This window comes from Triturus cristatus, chromosome 3_1 (genome assembly GCF_964204655.1).
Source record: "Triturus cristatus chromosome 3_1, aTriCri1.1, whole genome shotgun sequence".
NCBI lineage: Eukaryota > Metazoa > Chordata > Amphibia > Caudata > Salamandridae > Triturus > Triturus cristatus.
Window position 1 is genome coordinate 873,858,915 of NC_140583.1, and position 16,888 is coordinate 873,875,802.

The 16,888-nt window shown below is 43.0% G+C and overlaps 1 protein-coding gene across 2 annotated transcripts in view; it reads right to left on the bottom strand.

Moving 5' to 3' along the window:
* The window catches only part of PPIG (peptidylprolyl isomerase G), a 270,573-nt gene that overhangs the window by 53,202 nt on the left and 200,483 nt on the right, over positions 1-16,888 (bottom strand). For both annotated transcript variants that reach the window (XM_085645353.1, XM_085645352.1), the window contains exon 10: positions 4,445-4,618. In XM_085645353.1, coding sequence (XP_085501479.1) covers positions 4,445-4,618 — 174 coding nt within the window. The remainder of the gene's footprint in view (positions 1-4,444; positions 4,619-16,888) is intronic.

Sequence of the window (16,888 nt, forward strand, 5' to 3'; positions counted from 1 at the left end):
AGGTGGATTTATGGAGCAGTTGCAAATGAATAGTAGAAGAGGAGAGCCTGAACTAGCTTTTAGGTCGGGTATGATTCAAAATGGATGGGGGTGGGCAAGAACTGCCTCACCATATTCAAGCACCTAGCTAGAAACAAAAATTACTTCATGAGCAACAAGTAAAGCTAGCTTCCACTTCTCTCGGGGGCAGGTCCCAATGTTTCAGCAGAAACCAAATGAATTGCCACCCAGCTTTGGTGGCATTCAAGTACAAAAGCAGTTATTGATCACTCAGATCCCAAAGAAACTGACACAAACCAGTAAGGGCCTAACCTTAGACTAAGGAAGTGGCTAAAAGATTTCTGTGAAATTGATCAGCAAAAAAGAATGTAAGCAGCAGCAGCTATTTGATACCCTGGAAGATCCTACTTGCCAGTGCGTGATTTCTGTTGAGTCTATGTTAAAGCAATAACAACCTCAATATATTACCAAAGGAACAGGTTGCTTCTCATCTGCTGTACATACAAATTGGGCACAATGTTAGGACACGCATCCTCAGCTAGTGGACCCCATTAATGGAATACTATAAACCTCTGTTAACTGGAATCCAAGATCCAATAATTTACAAAAAACTGCCCACAACATGTTTATTGCTCTTTTATGTTTATTCACTGCAACTCCAAATTGCAGGAGATGTGTGATTTGGTGAGAGGGGAGCTAATGTAAAAAGAATAGTATACAGGTATATTTTTGTTACTAAAATTGTTACTGTATCAATTGATTGCAGTGTTGTTCAAACGATCACAAAAGAGAGGGACTAGGGGCGCGTGTAGGTCCAGCATACACACCACTAAAAAAAAACAATTTTCTCAAAATCTGTATGCAGTTCCTTTAAAGAAATGTGAAGGGCAAACAAAAAGATTCAAAGGTCGGTCAATGTTCAAGTGAACGGACACAGGGTCCGTTTCTTTTGGAACTAAAGCCCTCACACATCCAAATGGGTGTCCTGCTTCATCATAGGGCACTACTTCCCGTCGGGCTGGTCTGGTGCTGCAATGAAGGGACTCTTTCAGAGAACTTTTAGTCCCAAATGTCGTATGTGAAGTGAGGAGAAGGGCCAGCAAGTGTAGATTGGTGATGTAATTAAGTTTATAGAAACGTAGTGATGTTAAATTAGACCAGGTACATCTCTAATGTGAATTTTAATAAATTAGCCTACTCCTCTGGTTAAACGCGGTGTCCAACGATAGATGTAATCATATATCCTAGCTAAAAAATGAGGTATACATTTTTCTTGCCGTGTAGTCTAAAAATTTCAGGTGGCAATTCATCAGGAACAGAACAAATCTAATCTACACAATGGATAGAATCCAATCCTTGTCCAGGATTTCCAACCACAGAAAACCTAATTGTGGTATAACTTGATACAATGCTATGTAAAAGGACCGACCTAGAATACAAATGAAACAAAGGCACGCTGAGGGCCAGGATGTTCCAGTCCTGCTTTATCCGGACGACGCTGCGCTCTTATCCACAACATCGGTAGGTCTTCTGAGGTTAATTGATGGGTTCGCAGATTTTATTAGCAGGAGGAAGCTGTTGATTAACAAGGCCAAAACATACACAATGATCGGTGGTTCGAAACCCAGGAATATGAAATCCTTAGTGCAAAATGTAGATAATTTTTGTTATCTAGGGTTATTTTTTTCCTGTGACGGGAAATGGAACCGTGAAATGTTTAATGTTCGGGCTAAAATGACCAAAAGTGTGTACGGGGTCTTCAAGTTTGCTTCTAAACTGGAGGATCGCCGCATTAAAGACATGGCCTATATCTATAAAGCTGGATGCACCTCTGTTGCATTATATGGTGCAGGTGTGTGGGGCCACCGAGGAAAACTCATTTTTAAAAAAACTTTCATGTCTGTCGGACTCAGCCTCCTCTGAACTAATCCATTGCGAAGTGGGGCTCAATTATTTGTCAGACTTGATTGCACTGAGACCCCTACTGTTGTCGAGATCAATATGGTCAAAAGAGGAGACCATATTCACTAAATCTATTATTAATGACTGCCCGCGATTGGATAACTGTTTTAAGTATTCCCTGGCTTAAATATTTAGTTAATACCTATAGAGACTTATTCAATCTGATGAGCATGGAAAACCCAAATGATGATGTTGGATTGTCTAAACAGGAGATAAAAAATACTTTCCTGTACCATAAGAAAGAATGCAGGCTGAGAACAGTAGGGAAGCAAACCACATACCAGCTTTACCATCTACATATAGATACCGATGGCTTTCAAAGCTATCTAACACTTGTCACGAGACCCTCCCACCGATATGTTTTAACAAGAATGAGGCTAGGCCTTGTTCACCATTTAGCAGCGTTCCCCACAATGAAACAGCGACCAACCTCCCCATGCCCATGTGATGGCCATACTAAACAGAGCACCTTGCACTTCTTACTTCTATGTGATCTGTACCTGAATTTTAGAATCGCCTATCTTAAACCACTGTTCAAGAAATATAACACTAAAACCACTAATGCTGCTATGAGCCTATTGTTCACGTTAAGAGAACCTGAGATTTGTTTTTATGCTGCGACATTTATTTTAAGTTCAATTAATGCCAAGAAAAGTATGAGGTTTTAATGAAATTTTGTACTGTAATTGAATTTTTTTGCTGCTTTTAATGAATTTGGAAGTGTGACCAGTACCCCCATGACCATGGGATGGGCATACTAATAGAGCACTTTGCACTTCCTACATCTATGTGACTTGTTCTTGAACCTTAGAATCGTCTATTTTAACAATCGTTTATGAAATGCTGCTATGAGTCTATTGTTTACACAAAAATAGTTGATTAGTTTTTATGTTGTGACATCTATTTTAAGTTTAATTTGCTGGGAATTGTACGTTGTTTTGAAACTCTAATTGATTGCCGGCTGTTCTTAATGAATTTGGACATTGTATCTGTATATGTACATTTGCTTTTATGGTTGCCACATTTTAATCGAATAAAGCTTATTGAATTGAAACAAAGGTACAAAACATAAATAGGCAACGTCACAGCTAAAGGCATAATTTATTTTTAGAGTAGCATTGCGCTGAATAAACGACAAGCTGCTGGGGTGATAGTGCAAATAGCACTGTGAAGTACACAAACACAATCAAAACCACGTAACACACTTAAAAGTGAAGACAAGTACTGGGATTTCACCCATTATGTAAGGAGACCATATAACTCACCCAATTAGGGCGGAAGGTGTTGCCTCCTCGCATGAGAACAGAGTGAGCGCTTAATTAAGCATGCTGAAAAAATAAAAAAACAGGCAAAAGTAATATACAGGGGGACGCCCCAGGACATGAGTTAAGGTTAAAGGTCTTAAGTGCAGGAACGATACTTACAGCATTGCAGCCGCAACAGTTCCAGTCAACCTACCCATACTCTGCCGATTCGGGAGAGATGGTCGTCAGGGTAATGTAAAATCATCTGGAGTGCTTATGGGTGGAGGCTGCCATCTTGGTAGTGTATCATGAGCTGGGCATCGTCTGATGTCACACACAGCTCAATAGTATGGCATGCAACAGGGGTTAGATAGTAATGGGGAGTATGAAGAGTCAAATCCTGGTGGCCCGGTAGTGCCGGAAACGAGTATCAGCGTAGTTGGCCTGGTGTAGAGCAAACCGTGCATGCACCCATTTACAGGCATGTAGTGAGTGGTTGCTCGATCAACCCGCAAGCGCTCAGGGCAGCTTTTCAAATTAACGGGCACCATATTAGAATGGTCAAAGTACTGCACTTGAAAGGTGGTGTATAGGTTCCTGGTGAACAGGGATCCCTACACAAAGGAGGAAAAAAATCTGCAAAACAACTCAAAGTGTAGGGTCAAACAAAAACACACAGAAATAAAGTGGAGAAAGCAGCCCACAAAACACTTAATATCCTGTGTTTCTGGTTTGAAAGGGAGAGAAACGGAAGGGGGGGGGGGGGGGAACGGGGGAGGGGTGTTCCCTGCATGGTTTATTCGGAGTATTGAAGATGGTAAATGCCAGATGGTGTACATTAGATGTGGCATAATCGCACCGTACTCACACAAATAGTACATTAGTGTCACCAAGGGAATGCAGGACAGTAAGTGACTGAATCTTGGGAGGGTGGTGTGGGGGGAGTTGGGCTTATCGCTTTAATTCGCTCCACAGGATAGCCTCCTTCAATCCACTCACATGGGTGGAAAGACTAAAGATCCAATTTTGGACTTTTCAAAACAGTGCACTTTTACTAATACTGGGGTGCGCCTCAAGTATGTTCCGCTGCATGTCATCTGGAGAGTGTTCATGAGTAGCAAAGTGTGTGCACATTTTAGAACTTAATTTTTGGTAGTGTATATTGATACAATGTTCAATCATGCGTGTCTTGAAATAACATCACTGTCACATTCACTGTCAAGCAAAGTAATAATCACCTTTCCCTCTCCTTCTCCCTGGTCTTCCGGTCAACATCTTCTGCTCTTGGAGGACTTTTTCTCATCAAAAACCTGTTTTCAGGAATAGCAGGTATTTCTTCTGGGCGCACTGTTGATGTAGGTTCTTGTTCAGGATGTTCTTCATTTTTTTCTGCATCCTGTTCATTGGACACACTTAAACCAAACAAAAAAACATTTGTTTTATAACAACATTCAATGCTGTCATCCTAAAATGATGATGCCCAATAACTAAATACATTTGTCACTATTTTACATTTGTTACTAAGTGTCATTAGGTTCTCTTTCATGCGCAACCTGATATTCCTTCAGTGGTGAGATGACCAAATATAGTCTAACTTGAACTGATAAAAGTCAGTCACATGACCTGAGCACCCTCAAACCACCTCCTTTATTAATATGTTTAGTTCTACAGAGAAGTCCAGAGACAATAAGCACTTGTAATAATATGTTAAATAATGCTTCTTTTCTCAGCCTTCTAAGCTACTTCACATTCTCAACCACAGGTAACAGACCATCAAGTAATGTTTTTATATCAAGGTTTGCATTAAAGCTCATGATTCATTGCATGATGAGAGCTGAAGCTTTCCCCTTGAAAATGCATGCTGAAGAAGGGCTGGGGGTGCTCAGTGTGAGACCACGAAATGCCAGGCGCCCTAAGGTGTTGGCATTTCACCCAGGAACAGTAAGAATGGCCCACAGGGGTGTGAGGACGAAGTTCCAACAGTGTGAGGGTGTAATGAACAGCACAAACGTAACTCAGTAAAGAGCAATTTAACCAGCAAGTTGCTATATGGAGATGCAGAGATGATGATGACTGGGCCAAGGATGGTAGTCACATGAGCACATAGAAGCAGTGAGCGGCCTGTCTGGAAAAAGAGTACTTCTGTTTAAAGAGACCATTGTGTCGTGAAATTCAAAAGAGAAGGACACCAAAAGCACATTGAGGGACATTCGCTTGTTGAAATCTCTGACCAACCCATCACTGAAAAAGCTTCTTTACCTAGGACTGTTTCAGAGCCCTGGGTCAAGTGGTGATCTGAACTGGGGTGGTGAAGTAAGCTAAAGAACGAAGGTGGATTCAATCCAGAGCGAATAGTGACTGGGGGTGAGTGTCTGAAAAGTTTCAGTGCTATGTCCATCATCTCCTTGTGTTTGCTTTGTTTGCCTTAATGTTGGCAGGGCATGCACTGACGTGGGTCACTTGCTCACTTTGCCACTGGATTTAAGTTAGCCTGACTGATATGGGGTGTCTCCCCGAAACTAGTCCCAGGATGCTCATTTCCGGTCCAGGGAAGACCTGGCTTGGCAGTTCAGGCTGGACTGTTCCCATGAAGAACACAGTCAAGACTGAGTTGCATATGGCTGGGTATGAACTGGGATGGTGAAGTGAGCTAAAGAACGAGGATGGATTCAACCCAGATCTAATAGTGACTGGGGGAGTGTGCCTGAAAAGTTTCAGCGCTAACTCCATCATCTTCTTGTGTTTGCTCAGTGATGGTATAATAGGTTTCAAGACATTGATGGAACATGATTGGCAGGGTCATTTGGAGGTGGGGCCACAGATCCATAGCTGGAAGTTTGTGCTGGCTTCACGTGGAAATTGTGTGCCAGAGACGAACAAGTTACTTACCTTTTCCCAGCAGTTACTCCCACGCATTGCATGTTGTGTTTTGGTCCCGTCTCCAGAAGTGACAGCACTGAGCTGTATATAGGCACCCCTCTACATGCTGACGGTAGTTTACAACAGAGCATTCTGTGCCCTTAGATGCAGAACATCAGTAACAGACTGAGAACAGTGACAGTGTTCAAAACACTTTTCTTACCTTTAGTAACACTCACTCTGGTGGATATTCTAGCTAACTGCAGTTTCCTTACTTTTAGAATATTTTGCAGACGCCAGACTGGATACAGAAACTTTTCTTAGCAGTCCTCTCACACGCTCCTAGGTAGCCCAGTGTAGCTCCATGTTGACTTCATTCAATCCAGAAGATACGAAGCAAAGCTGCATTTTAGTGCCATCCCTGCATGTCAATGTCAGTTTCTTGCTTGAGTCTTTACGAGTCAAAGTATGCGGAGCACAAAACAATTGGGAGGTACCTAGGGCGTAGATCTCTTATTTGGGAACTTTTTAGATGGTAAAAAGAGACCACTCTGCAGAATAAGAAGGTGGGAGAAAGAGCATAACCATAGGTAAGCAACTCGTTCTTACGATGAATATTAACCTCAGATTCTGCACCTATAGAATAGTTATTTAAACAGTACCACCCTAAGGTGGAAAGTCTGAGGAGTGAGCTTAGACCAAGAAGTTTTGCAGGACCAAACGGAAAAAATTGTCCTTCCATTCGGACCTGGCTGTTAAGATAGTAGTGCTTTGTAAACGTGTGCACTGATGCCCATGTCATGGCCTCAGAAATGTCAACAACAGGCACTCCATGTGCCAACACAGTGTTGGCAGCTTTAGAGCTGGTGGAATTGGTGTTTAGCCCTTCCAGAGGCTGCATATCTCATCTTAATCCAGAGGACTATCCACCTCAATAGAGTCCTTTTCTGCAGCACCTTTCCTTTTTTCCCCCGGAGAACCCCACAATATGATGATAGTCTATCTAATGGTCTTTGATGCGATCAATATAAAAGGTAAAAGCACTTTTGGTATCCAGCCAATGGAGTATCTCCTTAACTTTCGAGGGGTGAGGCAGGGCAAAGAATGATGGGAGAGTGATAGAGTGCCCAATGGGAAAAGAAGTCACAACTTTCAGCAAGAAGGCTACCTGGGGCCTCAGCATCAGTTTGTCTAGAAAAAAAGGAGTTGTGGGGCACCTGCACAGAGTGTGACTGGAGGTCACTCGTGCGACAAGCTGATGGGATAGCAATGACGAAAACAGTCTTTAGGGTCAGAAGATGCACCAAACTGCTATTATCAGATTGAAAGAAGTACAAAAGAGAAATGTCAAGGACAAATCAAATTAATTAAATTACATTAAATGCAAATTAAATTAGGGTCCCACTGTAGAATCACAAAGAGTTTGGGAGGAAACATATGGGTGAAAGAAAATTAATCACAACAGGTGATTTATACAAGGGCAGTTGTGCTAATAAAGGCAGAAAGACTGCAATGGCCAACAAATTATCCTTAAAACTGCCCACTGCAAGAAATTTCCAGGCCAAAGACAAAACAAATAAACTATCCAAAAATTTGGCATGCAAAGGATCTGTCTTGTAGACCCAATACCAAGCCCAGAATTTGTCCCTGCATCCAGTATAAATACACTTTGTGGAAGATCGCCTAACAGTCAGGATGACAAGTACAACTTTGGGTAGCAAATCAAATGGAGTCAATTGCCACTGCTCAATCTCCAAGCATGGAGGTACAATGTGCAGTTGTTCGGGTGGAGAACTCTGCCCTACTGCTGCAACAGAAGATCCTTCAGAAGCAGTAGCCTGATCAGAGGACAGATGTTTATGGCCAGATGTTCACGGTACCACGCGCACTACAATGACGTGGGCCCAGTCGTCGTTCTTCTTCATAACTCTGGACAGGAGAGGTGGACAAGGGTACAGTACTCCTGTGTTACACTTCAGCTGAAATGCATCTCCTAGTGGGAGCCTTCCCTGGTACTCCAGCGTGCAAAAATCTGTACACTGTGCATTCAAGGATGGTGAAGAGATCTAGCCAGGGTTCTCCCCATTCTCAGAAGACACCCTATGACATCTCAGGGTGCAGACGCCAGTTGTGATCTGCCAGGTACTGCCAACTGAGTACATTTGCTAAGGCATTCAAGGATCCTACCAGGTGGTTCGCGATCAGAGAGATTCTCCGACAATCCAACCACCTCAAAAGACGCACAGCCTCCTGGCACAAGATCCAGGACTCCACTCCACCCTGCCTGTTACAGTACCACATTGCGGTGGCGCTGTCTGTGAGAATCTGCACCAGCCACCCCTTGATGGACGGCAGGAAGGCCTTCAAAGCTAGTCGAAACACCCGAGAGGTCAACAGACTGATTTGGAGCCAGGTATTCACCTCTTCCAGATGACTCCCCCCAGCCCAGCAGTGGTGAATCCGTCCCTGCTATCAGTTCTGGGTGGGGAAGGTAGAGGGGCTTGCCGCTGGTCAAACTGCAGACAAGTAGCCACCACTGCATGTCTTGTGCAGTCTCCTCTGAAACCTGGACAGCATCTTACAAGTTTCCTTGGTGCTAGGCCCACAGAGATCTCAGACTTCAGTGCAGAGCCCATGCAGTCAACTTAGCTAAAGCCTACAATCAGGATGCAGGAGGCTAGCAGGCAAAGTAGCCTCAGAGCTGGTCTCACTGAGATCCAGGACCAAAGCTGAAACATCAGGATCATAGCCCCAGTGTTGTGGACTTGTTGAAACGGAGGGAAGACCCTGGACTGCACTGTGTCTAAGATACCTTCTATAAACGTAAGCTTTCAGCCCGGTGCAACTTTGGCTTGTTAATTGAGAACCCCAATGATGTCAGGAGATTCACGCTTTCTTGAAGTAGTCCCTGACTGACTGACTGTGGTGAGCCCAGCCAGTGGCCCATGTAGAGGTAAACTGGTATCCTCATCCTCTGAAGATGAGCAGCGACCACCGCAATCACTTTCTTGCACTCCAAGGGGCAAAAATGCTCTTGGCCTACCTTGAACCTGTGGGGCCTCAGGATCGGTATATAGGAAAATGTCCTGCAGGTCAAAGGCTACTATCCAGTCACTCAGATACAGAGCAGACAGAACCTGAGCCAGCGTAAACATTTTGAATTTTTCCTTCCATAGGAATACATTCAAGGAGTGAAGGTTTAAATAGGTTGAAGGCCTCCACCCTTCTTTGGCATGAAGAAATAGTGAGAGCAAAAATCTGTCCCGATTTCCGATTCTGGAACTCTCTGAACAGCTGCTTAGAAGAGTAGAGCGCACTCCTCTTGCATTAAGATGGATCGCTACTCCTATGACAGCCACTTTGAAATGGGAGACCGCTGCAGAGGGTCACAAAGAAACAGAAGGGCATAACCATGCTGAACGATCTGGAGGATCATCTATCGGATGTGATGGACTGCCACCATGGGAAAAAATGTTGGATACTGCCTCCCGCAGACAGGCTGTATGATGCTAAAGGCAAACTAAAGTGCTGTGGAAATTGATGCCAGAGGGGAAAGGGACAAGGACACTGATGCCCATGATGACCTCTGCGTTGCTTGCGGGGGGGGGGGGGATCATGGGGAATGAATTCAGATCAGATTGCTAGTGGAAGCTTGGACCATCAAACTCTCAGGTGTAAGATTTTTTTTTTTTTAAGTGTATGGGTTTTTACTAGCACTTGTACAATACATGAAATAGTTTTGACAATACTAATATAACTGCACATCATGATATGCCGGATCACAGAAACTGATGACATTCCCCCTCCCCATATCTACTTGCTTTTTCTCGTTCAAAAATACTCATCAGCAGAGGTTGCTTCACATTTAATGTTAGGGTGATTAGCTGGAAGATGATGCATGGGTTAACCTGGTTCACAGGTGCAAGGGCACCAGCAAGGTTGGAATATCCTGGGCTGGTGACCCTTTCGCAGCAGCATGCATGGGCCCTGGCTGGTATTCAGTGGCACTTTATAGCAGTGTTCATGGTGAGCAGGACTTGGAAAGGACCATTCTACTGAGGCTGGAGTACAAATTTCTGCTGATTGACTTGTATGTGAAACTAGTCCCCTGGCTGCAGATCGTAACAAGTCTCTGTTGGACAGACAAGTTAGGCAGCTCTGACCAGGGAACAGAAGCTATTAGAGACAGCAAATCGTTTGTTCGCAGTGCTGGAGAACTACATCAATGGTTAAGTGAATGTCAGGTAAGGCTGCAAATACTAGAGGGATGAACAAAAGGAACATAGACTGCCCCATATTCTCAGAGTCCTTGCTAAGCTTTCTGGGTAGGAATGGCTCAATCTGAACTGAAAGCCTAGGGTAAGGTTCCAGGCGATAGGAGGCTGGTTTCAGGCCATATTTTTTCCAGTTTGTTATTTAAGGTAAAGGTAAAATGCTCAACATTCGCAGAGGATTTGAGGTGGTATGTGCAATGGAAGTGTTTAGTTTGTAAATCCTTGCATAGCTCTTGAAATAGGAGAAACAAAATAGGAATCTCAGCCACTAGATAGTCATAGAGGGATACATCTTATTCCATCCTGAAAACATACACACTATTACCAAAAAATACAAAACTGCCAGCATTAAAGCAGTTGGATGACATCCATCTATATGTGGAAGAACAGCCTCCATAGAGGTGGCTGGGCAGCGGAGGTGGTTTTGATCCTTCTTCCAGTTTCCAATATTGTGGGCTTGCCAGCTGGCACAGAAGCTACAATACTGCGAAACAAAGGAGAAAACAAATGAATATTTGCAACACAAATCCTGCCACATCTGCGGATGTCGGTGATACTGTGATACAGATGGTTGAGGCTAGGGAGGAGAAATTTAGGGAAACCATCCTCTAATGCCACCCTGCCATACTACATCAGTATTTCATTTACAATAGAAACGCCTGTTTCTCCGCTTCGTCCTGCAATTTTAGCATTGTTATGAGAGACTTAATGGTTGAGAGACAAAGAATTTTAGGATAAAGCAGCTTCCCTAGCAGTCTAGTCAGCAAAAGCATTATCCCAAAGCACTTCATCCTGAGAAGATTGATGGGGAGCAAATATATCAACTAAGCCTGGGCAAAGCACTACGCTACGCTCGCGTAGTTTGCGAAGTTCGCGCTACTTCGCACTACGCGAACTGCACGTAGCACAGTGCGAACACGCGTAGCGTAGTGCTGCGGTCATTTTTTGCTTGCTCGCGGTCCTCAACGTCAAGTTGGCGACCGCGAGCAAGCAAAATGACATCCCGGCGAGACTTTTTCCTTGTTCGCGATCAGCAACATCAAGTTGGCGATCGCGAGCATGGAAAATAAACCTCCCGGCGAGATTCCCAACACGAGGAGGTCAGGTTTCTCATTGCGAGTGGTCGCGTATGCTCGCGACCGCTCGCGATGAGAAACTACCAGTTCGCGTTGAGAAAGCTGCCGCTCGAGTAAAAATCTACTCGAGCAGCAGAAAACTACAGCTCGCACTGTGCAAGATGCCATTTTCAATGATTGCACAGTGCTGGTTGCTTGTCCGCACTGTGCAATCATTGAAAACAACATCTGGCACAGTGCGAACAAGGTACTACGCAGTTCGCGAAGTGCTACGCGTAGCTCGCGTAGTGCGAACTGCACTTTGCGTAGCTTCGCGAAGTGCTACTTCGCGAACTACGCCCAGGGTTAATATCAACCATGATTTTAGGAAACAAAATAAGTGAATCAGGTAAGCCTTTGACATACACACTGTTCGCAATTGGAGCTCTTGTGAGGTCACCCCATTGTACCTAGAGAAGTCTAAAATCATGAGCCTCTCCAAAAAAGTATTCTGAGTCCGTAAATATGACAACAACTCTTCGGACGGAAGTATACAAGTTTGCATAATGCACATATTTCATAATTGCTTCCAGGAAACCATGATCTATCCTGAGACAAGAACCATCAGCAAAATATATGAAATTAACAGATACATCACAGAGATCAATAAGAGACTTACTCAGGTGGGAACGGACTACCAAAGTCATAGGATACCCCAACGTGGGCCCTAGGTATGAATGTTGGGTTCAAAAGGGAACGGACTAGGGAGATGAGAGAACGGATAAGAAGAGAATTTTGTACCTTGATAACCTGGCCATAGATTATTGTTAGTGGTAAGTAGTAAAAATAATATTTTGTGAAGCCTCTATTAAATATCTATACACAAAATATCCCTTGAGGAATTATTTCTATCCAAAATAAGTTTGACACTTATTCACAGTCACAGGTGTGAGCCAATCAGTTAATTCCAAAAAAAGGAAAGTTACATTCACGGATGTATTCAAATACAAATGTTTTTACTTCATTTAGATTATATTTAATTCATTATACAAAACATCCACAATTTTAGATAGAAACTGTATGTACAAATAGCAACACTGACACTACCAAAACAATCCCTTCAGCTTTCTCAATTTTATCAAGATTGACGGGGCTATAATCACCCTTTTTGCCTAAAACAATATGGGCAGCATAAATGGGAAAAAATGTTTTGGTTCACATTAATAAAAGGAAATAAGGGTGCGTTGTCGATGTTTCGGTCGTTTATGGACAAATTGGGCAGCCAGACCATCCTAAGCGTTGCACAAAGGATGATGACTCCTTTAGATACTAACAAAACAAACGAATCAATACATCTCGTGACCACATGTATCGCCTGCTCACAAAAAACAGCCAGTGACCAGCAAACCAAGCCATGCACCAGTGATACTGCCACCATATTAAGAAATCAAAAAGAAACACCATAAGTGCCCATTCGTATATAACACCAAGTATAACCTAGTACTTAAAACCTTACACCCAAAAATAATCCAAAACAATGTACCTTGCTCCCTTCTCACTAGACTTCAAAGCAATTCCAAAGACTCTATATATCCAATACTGAAAGAATAATAAAGGGAAAAAAAACAACTATCAATTACAGTGATGCCACTAAAAACGGACTGCAACAAAAAGTGGCGAAAGAACCAGAAGAAATGTATTTGCTCTGTGTCCTTACCAGACTTCAAACAAATTGGAGTCATCTCTTCTAAAAAATAATAACAAAATAGCCACACTTTGAACGTTAGATGTAAAACAATAATAAATGGTTCTTCGATAAAAGGCAGAGGTGACAAACAGGTCGGTTCCACGACATATAAACTTACTTAATTTACTTCAATCCAGTAAGGTGTCCAACAGCACAGTTTGATCCGCACTCGCAGCTCATCTGTACGCCTGAACTAAATATATTTGGCAATGTGCACGGATAACAGGTCACCTGCACCGGCGGCTCAGAAGGACCCGCCATCTTAGTGTTACCAAAACTAGTGTAACAACGAATCAACAATGACCACCAGCCAGACCAGACTCACGCTTAACTAAGAAAATTTTATAGATATTAAATGCTTCTTGTTATGTACAGCATAAGTTATAAGAACCGTCGGAGTCCCTCACGAACAAAACGGAACGGAAGTGGAGGCCATTTTGAAATGGTAACCCCAGTAATGTTGGTACAACCCTCAAAATAAATCATTAGAAAAATTCGAGCATCCTGATCAACAATAGCTGAATTATTCAGAACTCCATAAAACATCAACCCCGGATAGGTAACAGAGCCAAACAACCAAAGTTTGAGTACAATACACACAAGAACTATGCATTCAAAATAGGGAAAATATTCTACCCTCAATGGCAATCATCTACGATATAAATATAGATGCCAAAAGGAGGCAAAAGGACATAAAACGGTTCATTAAAGTTAACCATAGAAATAGGACATTCACCAAGCCTTATAAGGACTCCTCAACAGCGCCACGGAAAAGTTACAGGGTTGCTAGTGTCTGCCATTCAACATATTGATTGAGTCCTTTCTAAACCGTTCTGGCTAACCAGATCCACTTGTTCTCTTTTATTGTGAGCAGGTGTTCTACCTCATGTCTACGTCTAGAGCATTTGACTACCTCTAGTACAAACCATTTCATTCGGAGCATGGCCCATATTCATATAGTTGTCAACCAAAGGTGCAGATGCTACTTTACAACGTATACGTGACTGTTGTTGAATTATAGTTTTTTTTACTTCTTGTGTTCTTTTTCCTATATAGTACAGTGAGCAAGGGCATTCAATACAATAAAAAATTTTGAAAGACAGTTTGAATGCGTTTTCAAAACCCACACTTTATGATTGAGAGTACCCATTTTAACTACTGATGTAGCAGCACAAATTGCACAGTGCCCACAAGGATAATGACCCACTCCAGGTGGCAAGAACCAAAGATGTACTGAATTACATTCACAATCATTGTAAGTGCTGACCAGATGGTCTCTTAGATTTTTACCTTGTTTGAACGCAAATAATGGCTTATCCCACTGAGTATCAACATTCTGTAGTAAATGCCAATTTTTTTAATATGGTCTTTTTTATCCTATTGGATTCTGTTCCAAAAGCCGTTACACAAGTCAGTCTCTTCTGATCAGATCCTTGATGTTCTTTTAATTTCAACAAGGCATCAAGATCGTAGTACCAAGCTCATTTTAGTGAACGTTTCACAAGGCGATATGGATAACTCCTCATAACCAATTTGGACTGGAGGATTTTTGCCTCCTTGAAATAATCTTCCCTTTTGGTACAGTTGCGTTTAATCCTCAAAAACTGTCCGAAAGGGTGGCTTGTATATTTCACAAGTGTGTACAAGCCCCAATCCACGTTACTTGAGGGACATTTTCAGGGCCGCCGCTCGGCTAAGCTAGGAGAGGCGATATGGTCTCCATCTATTTAAGTCCATTGTGACCTGTTGGCTGAGAAGCTTATAATTAAGGGAAGCAGTTGTCAGGGCCGTGGAGGTCAACTACACTCCCAGGTATGGGATAGAGGTTGTCGTCCACTGTATCGGGTAGCTATGTGCAAGGCCTTCTGAGTCTCCGGCAGGCGTGAGGTAGAGGGCCTGGGATTTATGCATGTTCACTCGGACACCGGCTGTCTGTCTGAAAGTCACTAATTCAGTGAGGAAGGCTGGAAGGGAAGTGGATGGATCTTCCAAGGCCATCAAGACGTCATCTGCATAGAGACTAATAGTATGTGCCTCCCCAGCAAATGGAATCCCTTTAATGTCAGGGTTATCGCATATTCTCAGGGCTAGGTGCTCCATAACGCAAATAGGGGTGACAAAGGGCACCCTTGACACGTGCCTCTACAGATGAAGAAAGGGCTGGATTAGTATCCATTCACCCTAAAAGTCACGACTGGATGGCCATAATTACGAAGAACCCAGGAGCAGGCACAACAATTTAAAAATCCAATTCAACAGTGAAGTCTGATTTTTAATAAGTATTAAAAAAAAAAAAAAAAAACTTTAGAAAGTTAACTTTTCTTTGCCTTGATATTTCCAGAGGCATAATATACACTTGCTCTTCCCTTCTGCCAGTCACTGATTAGCATTTGAATAGGTATGAAATGCTTACCAGGAGCAAACAATACGCTCACCTGAAGAGGCAGAGATAACTATTCTGAAAATGACAGAATTTTCAGGGAGAGGTCTGGGAGCATCATTTTTGACATTGCAGTGTCAAATCCTGCTTGAATGTCAAATCCTGCTTGAATGTCAAATCCTGCTCGACAGGCTTGCAGGGTTTTACATAGAACAGTGAAGGCACACTTGAAAGGAAGGAAAACAGGATGCAAAAAATATTCTTCGGTTTCCACTCTGTGGTTGCCAGAAAACCTCGCTATGTCTCTGGGTTTACAGTGTCTGCCTCAAACTGAATTTTAGTGTAGATGTGGGATGCCACTAGATTACATTTTACACACAAACACACACACGCCAACCCACCCAATCCCCCACCAGAGCCCAAGTTTAGTGTGACTGAAGACTTCTGCCACCTTAAAAATGCCCAAATTGTATGGGGTTGGCCCCGGTAACTTTTACACCACTGGTTAAGATGTGCCCTGGAGTCATTCACACCCACTAGTTTATGCCAGATATAAAAATGGCATCTGCAGGAAGACACTTCAGATTTTTTTGGGGCCCAGATGAAGAACAAAAGACGACTGAACCTGCTGTCTGTAACCTGCGAATAGGCCTGAAGGACTGGACCTGCTTCCCTTGGCACCAAAGATAAAAAGTGGACTTCAAGGGTCAGTTAGCTGACCACCTATATAAGCTATAGGGAGACAAGCTGCAAGAGCCCTTTTCCTGGAAGGGCCCAGCTGCCCAGTGGCAACTACATCTGGACTGGACCCTGCTGTTGGCCTCTGCCCGACATCCAGTGAGCCTTTAAGTGTCTACCTTGAGGTCCTGCCGGCGTTAGAAGTGTACTCCTGTGGTTGTTTGGGTACTAAAGTTTAGAAACTTTTGAAAACATTTTCTCTAAGCCACTGAGACTTAAAAAAAACTTTTCAAACTTTCTGACTTCCAGACTTTCACTGGGATCAATATACTTGGTGTATGCAACTAAGGCTTTATCGTGGTTGACCTGAAATTGCACCTTGGTCCCAGTCTACCACAACTGGTCCCAGGATGCTTGTTTCCGGTCCAGGAAAAGACCTGGCTTGGCAGTTCAGGCTGGACTGTTACCATGAAGAACAGGGTCAAGACTGATTTCCATATGGCTGGGTCTGAACTGGGGTTGCAAAGTTAGCTAAAAAATGATGATGGATTCAACCTAGATCTGTGACTGGGGGCGAATGTCTGAAAAGTTTCAGCACTCAGTCCATCATCTTCTTGTATTTGCATTGAGTGTCATTGGCACTTTTTCTTGGCGCAATTTCTACTAAAAACGTTTGAAATTCACATCTC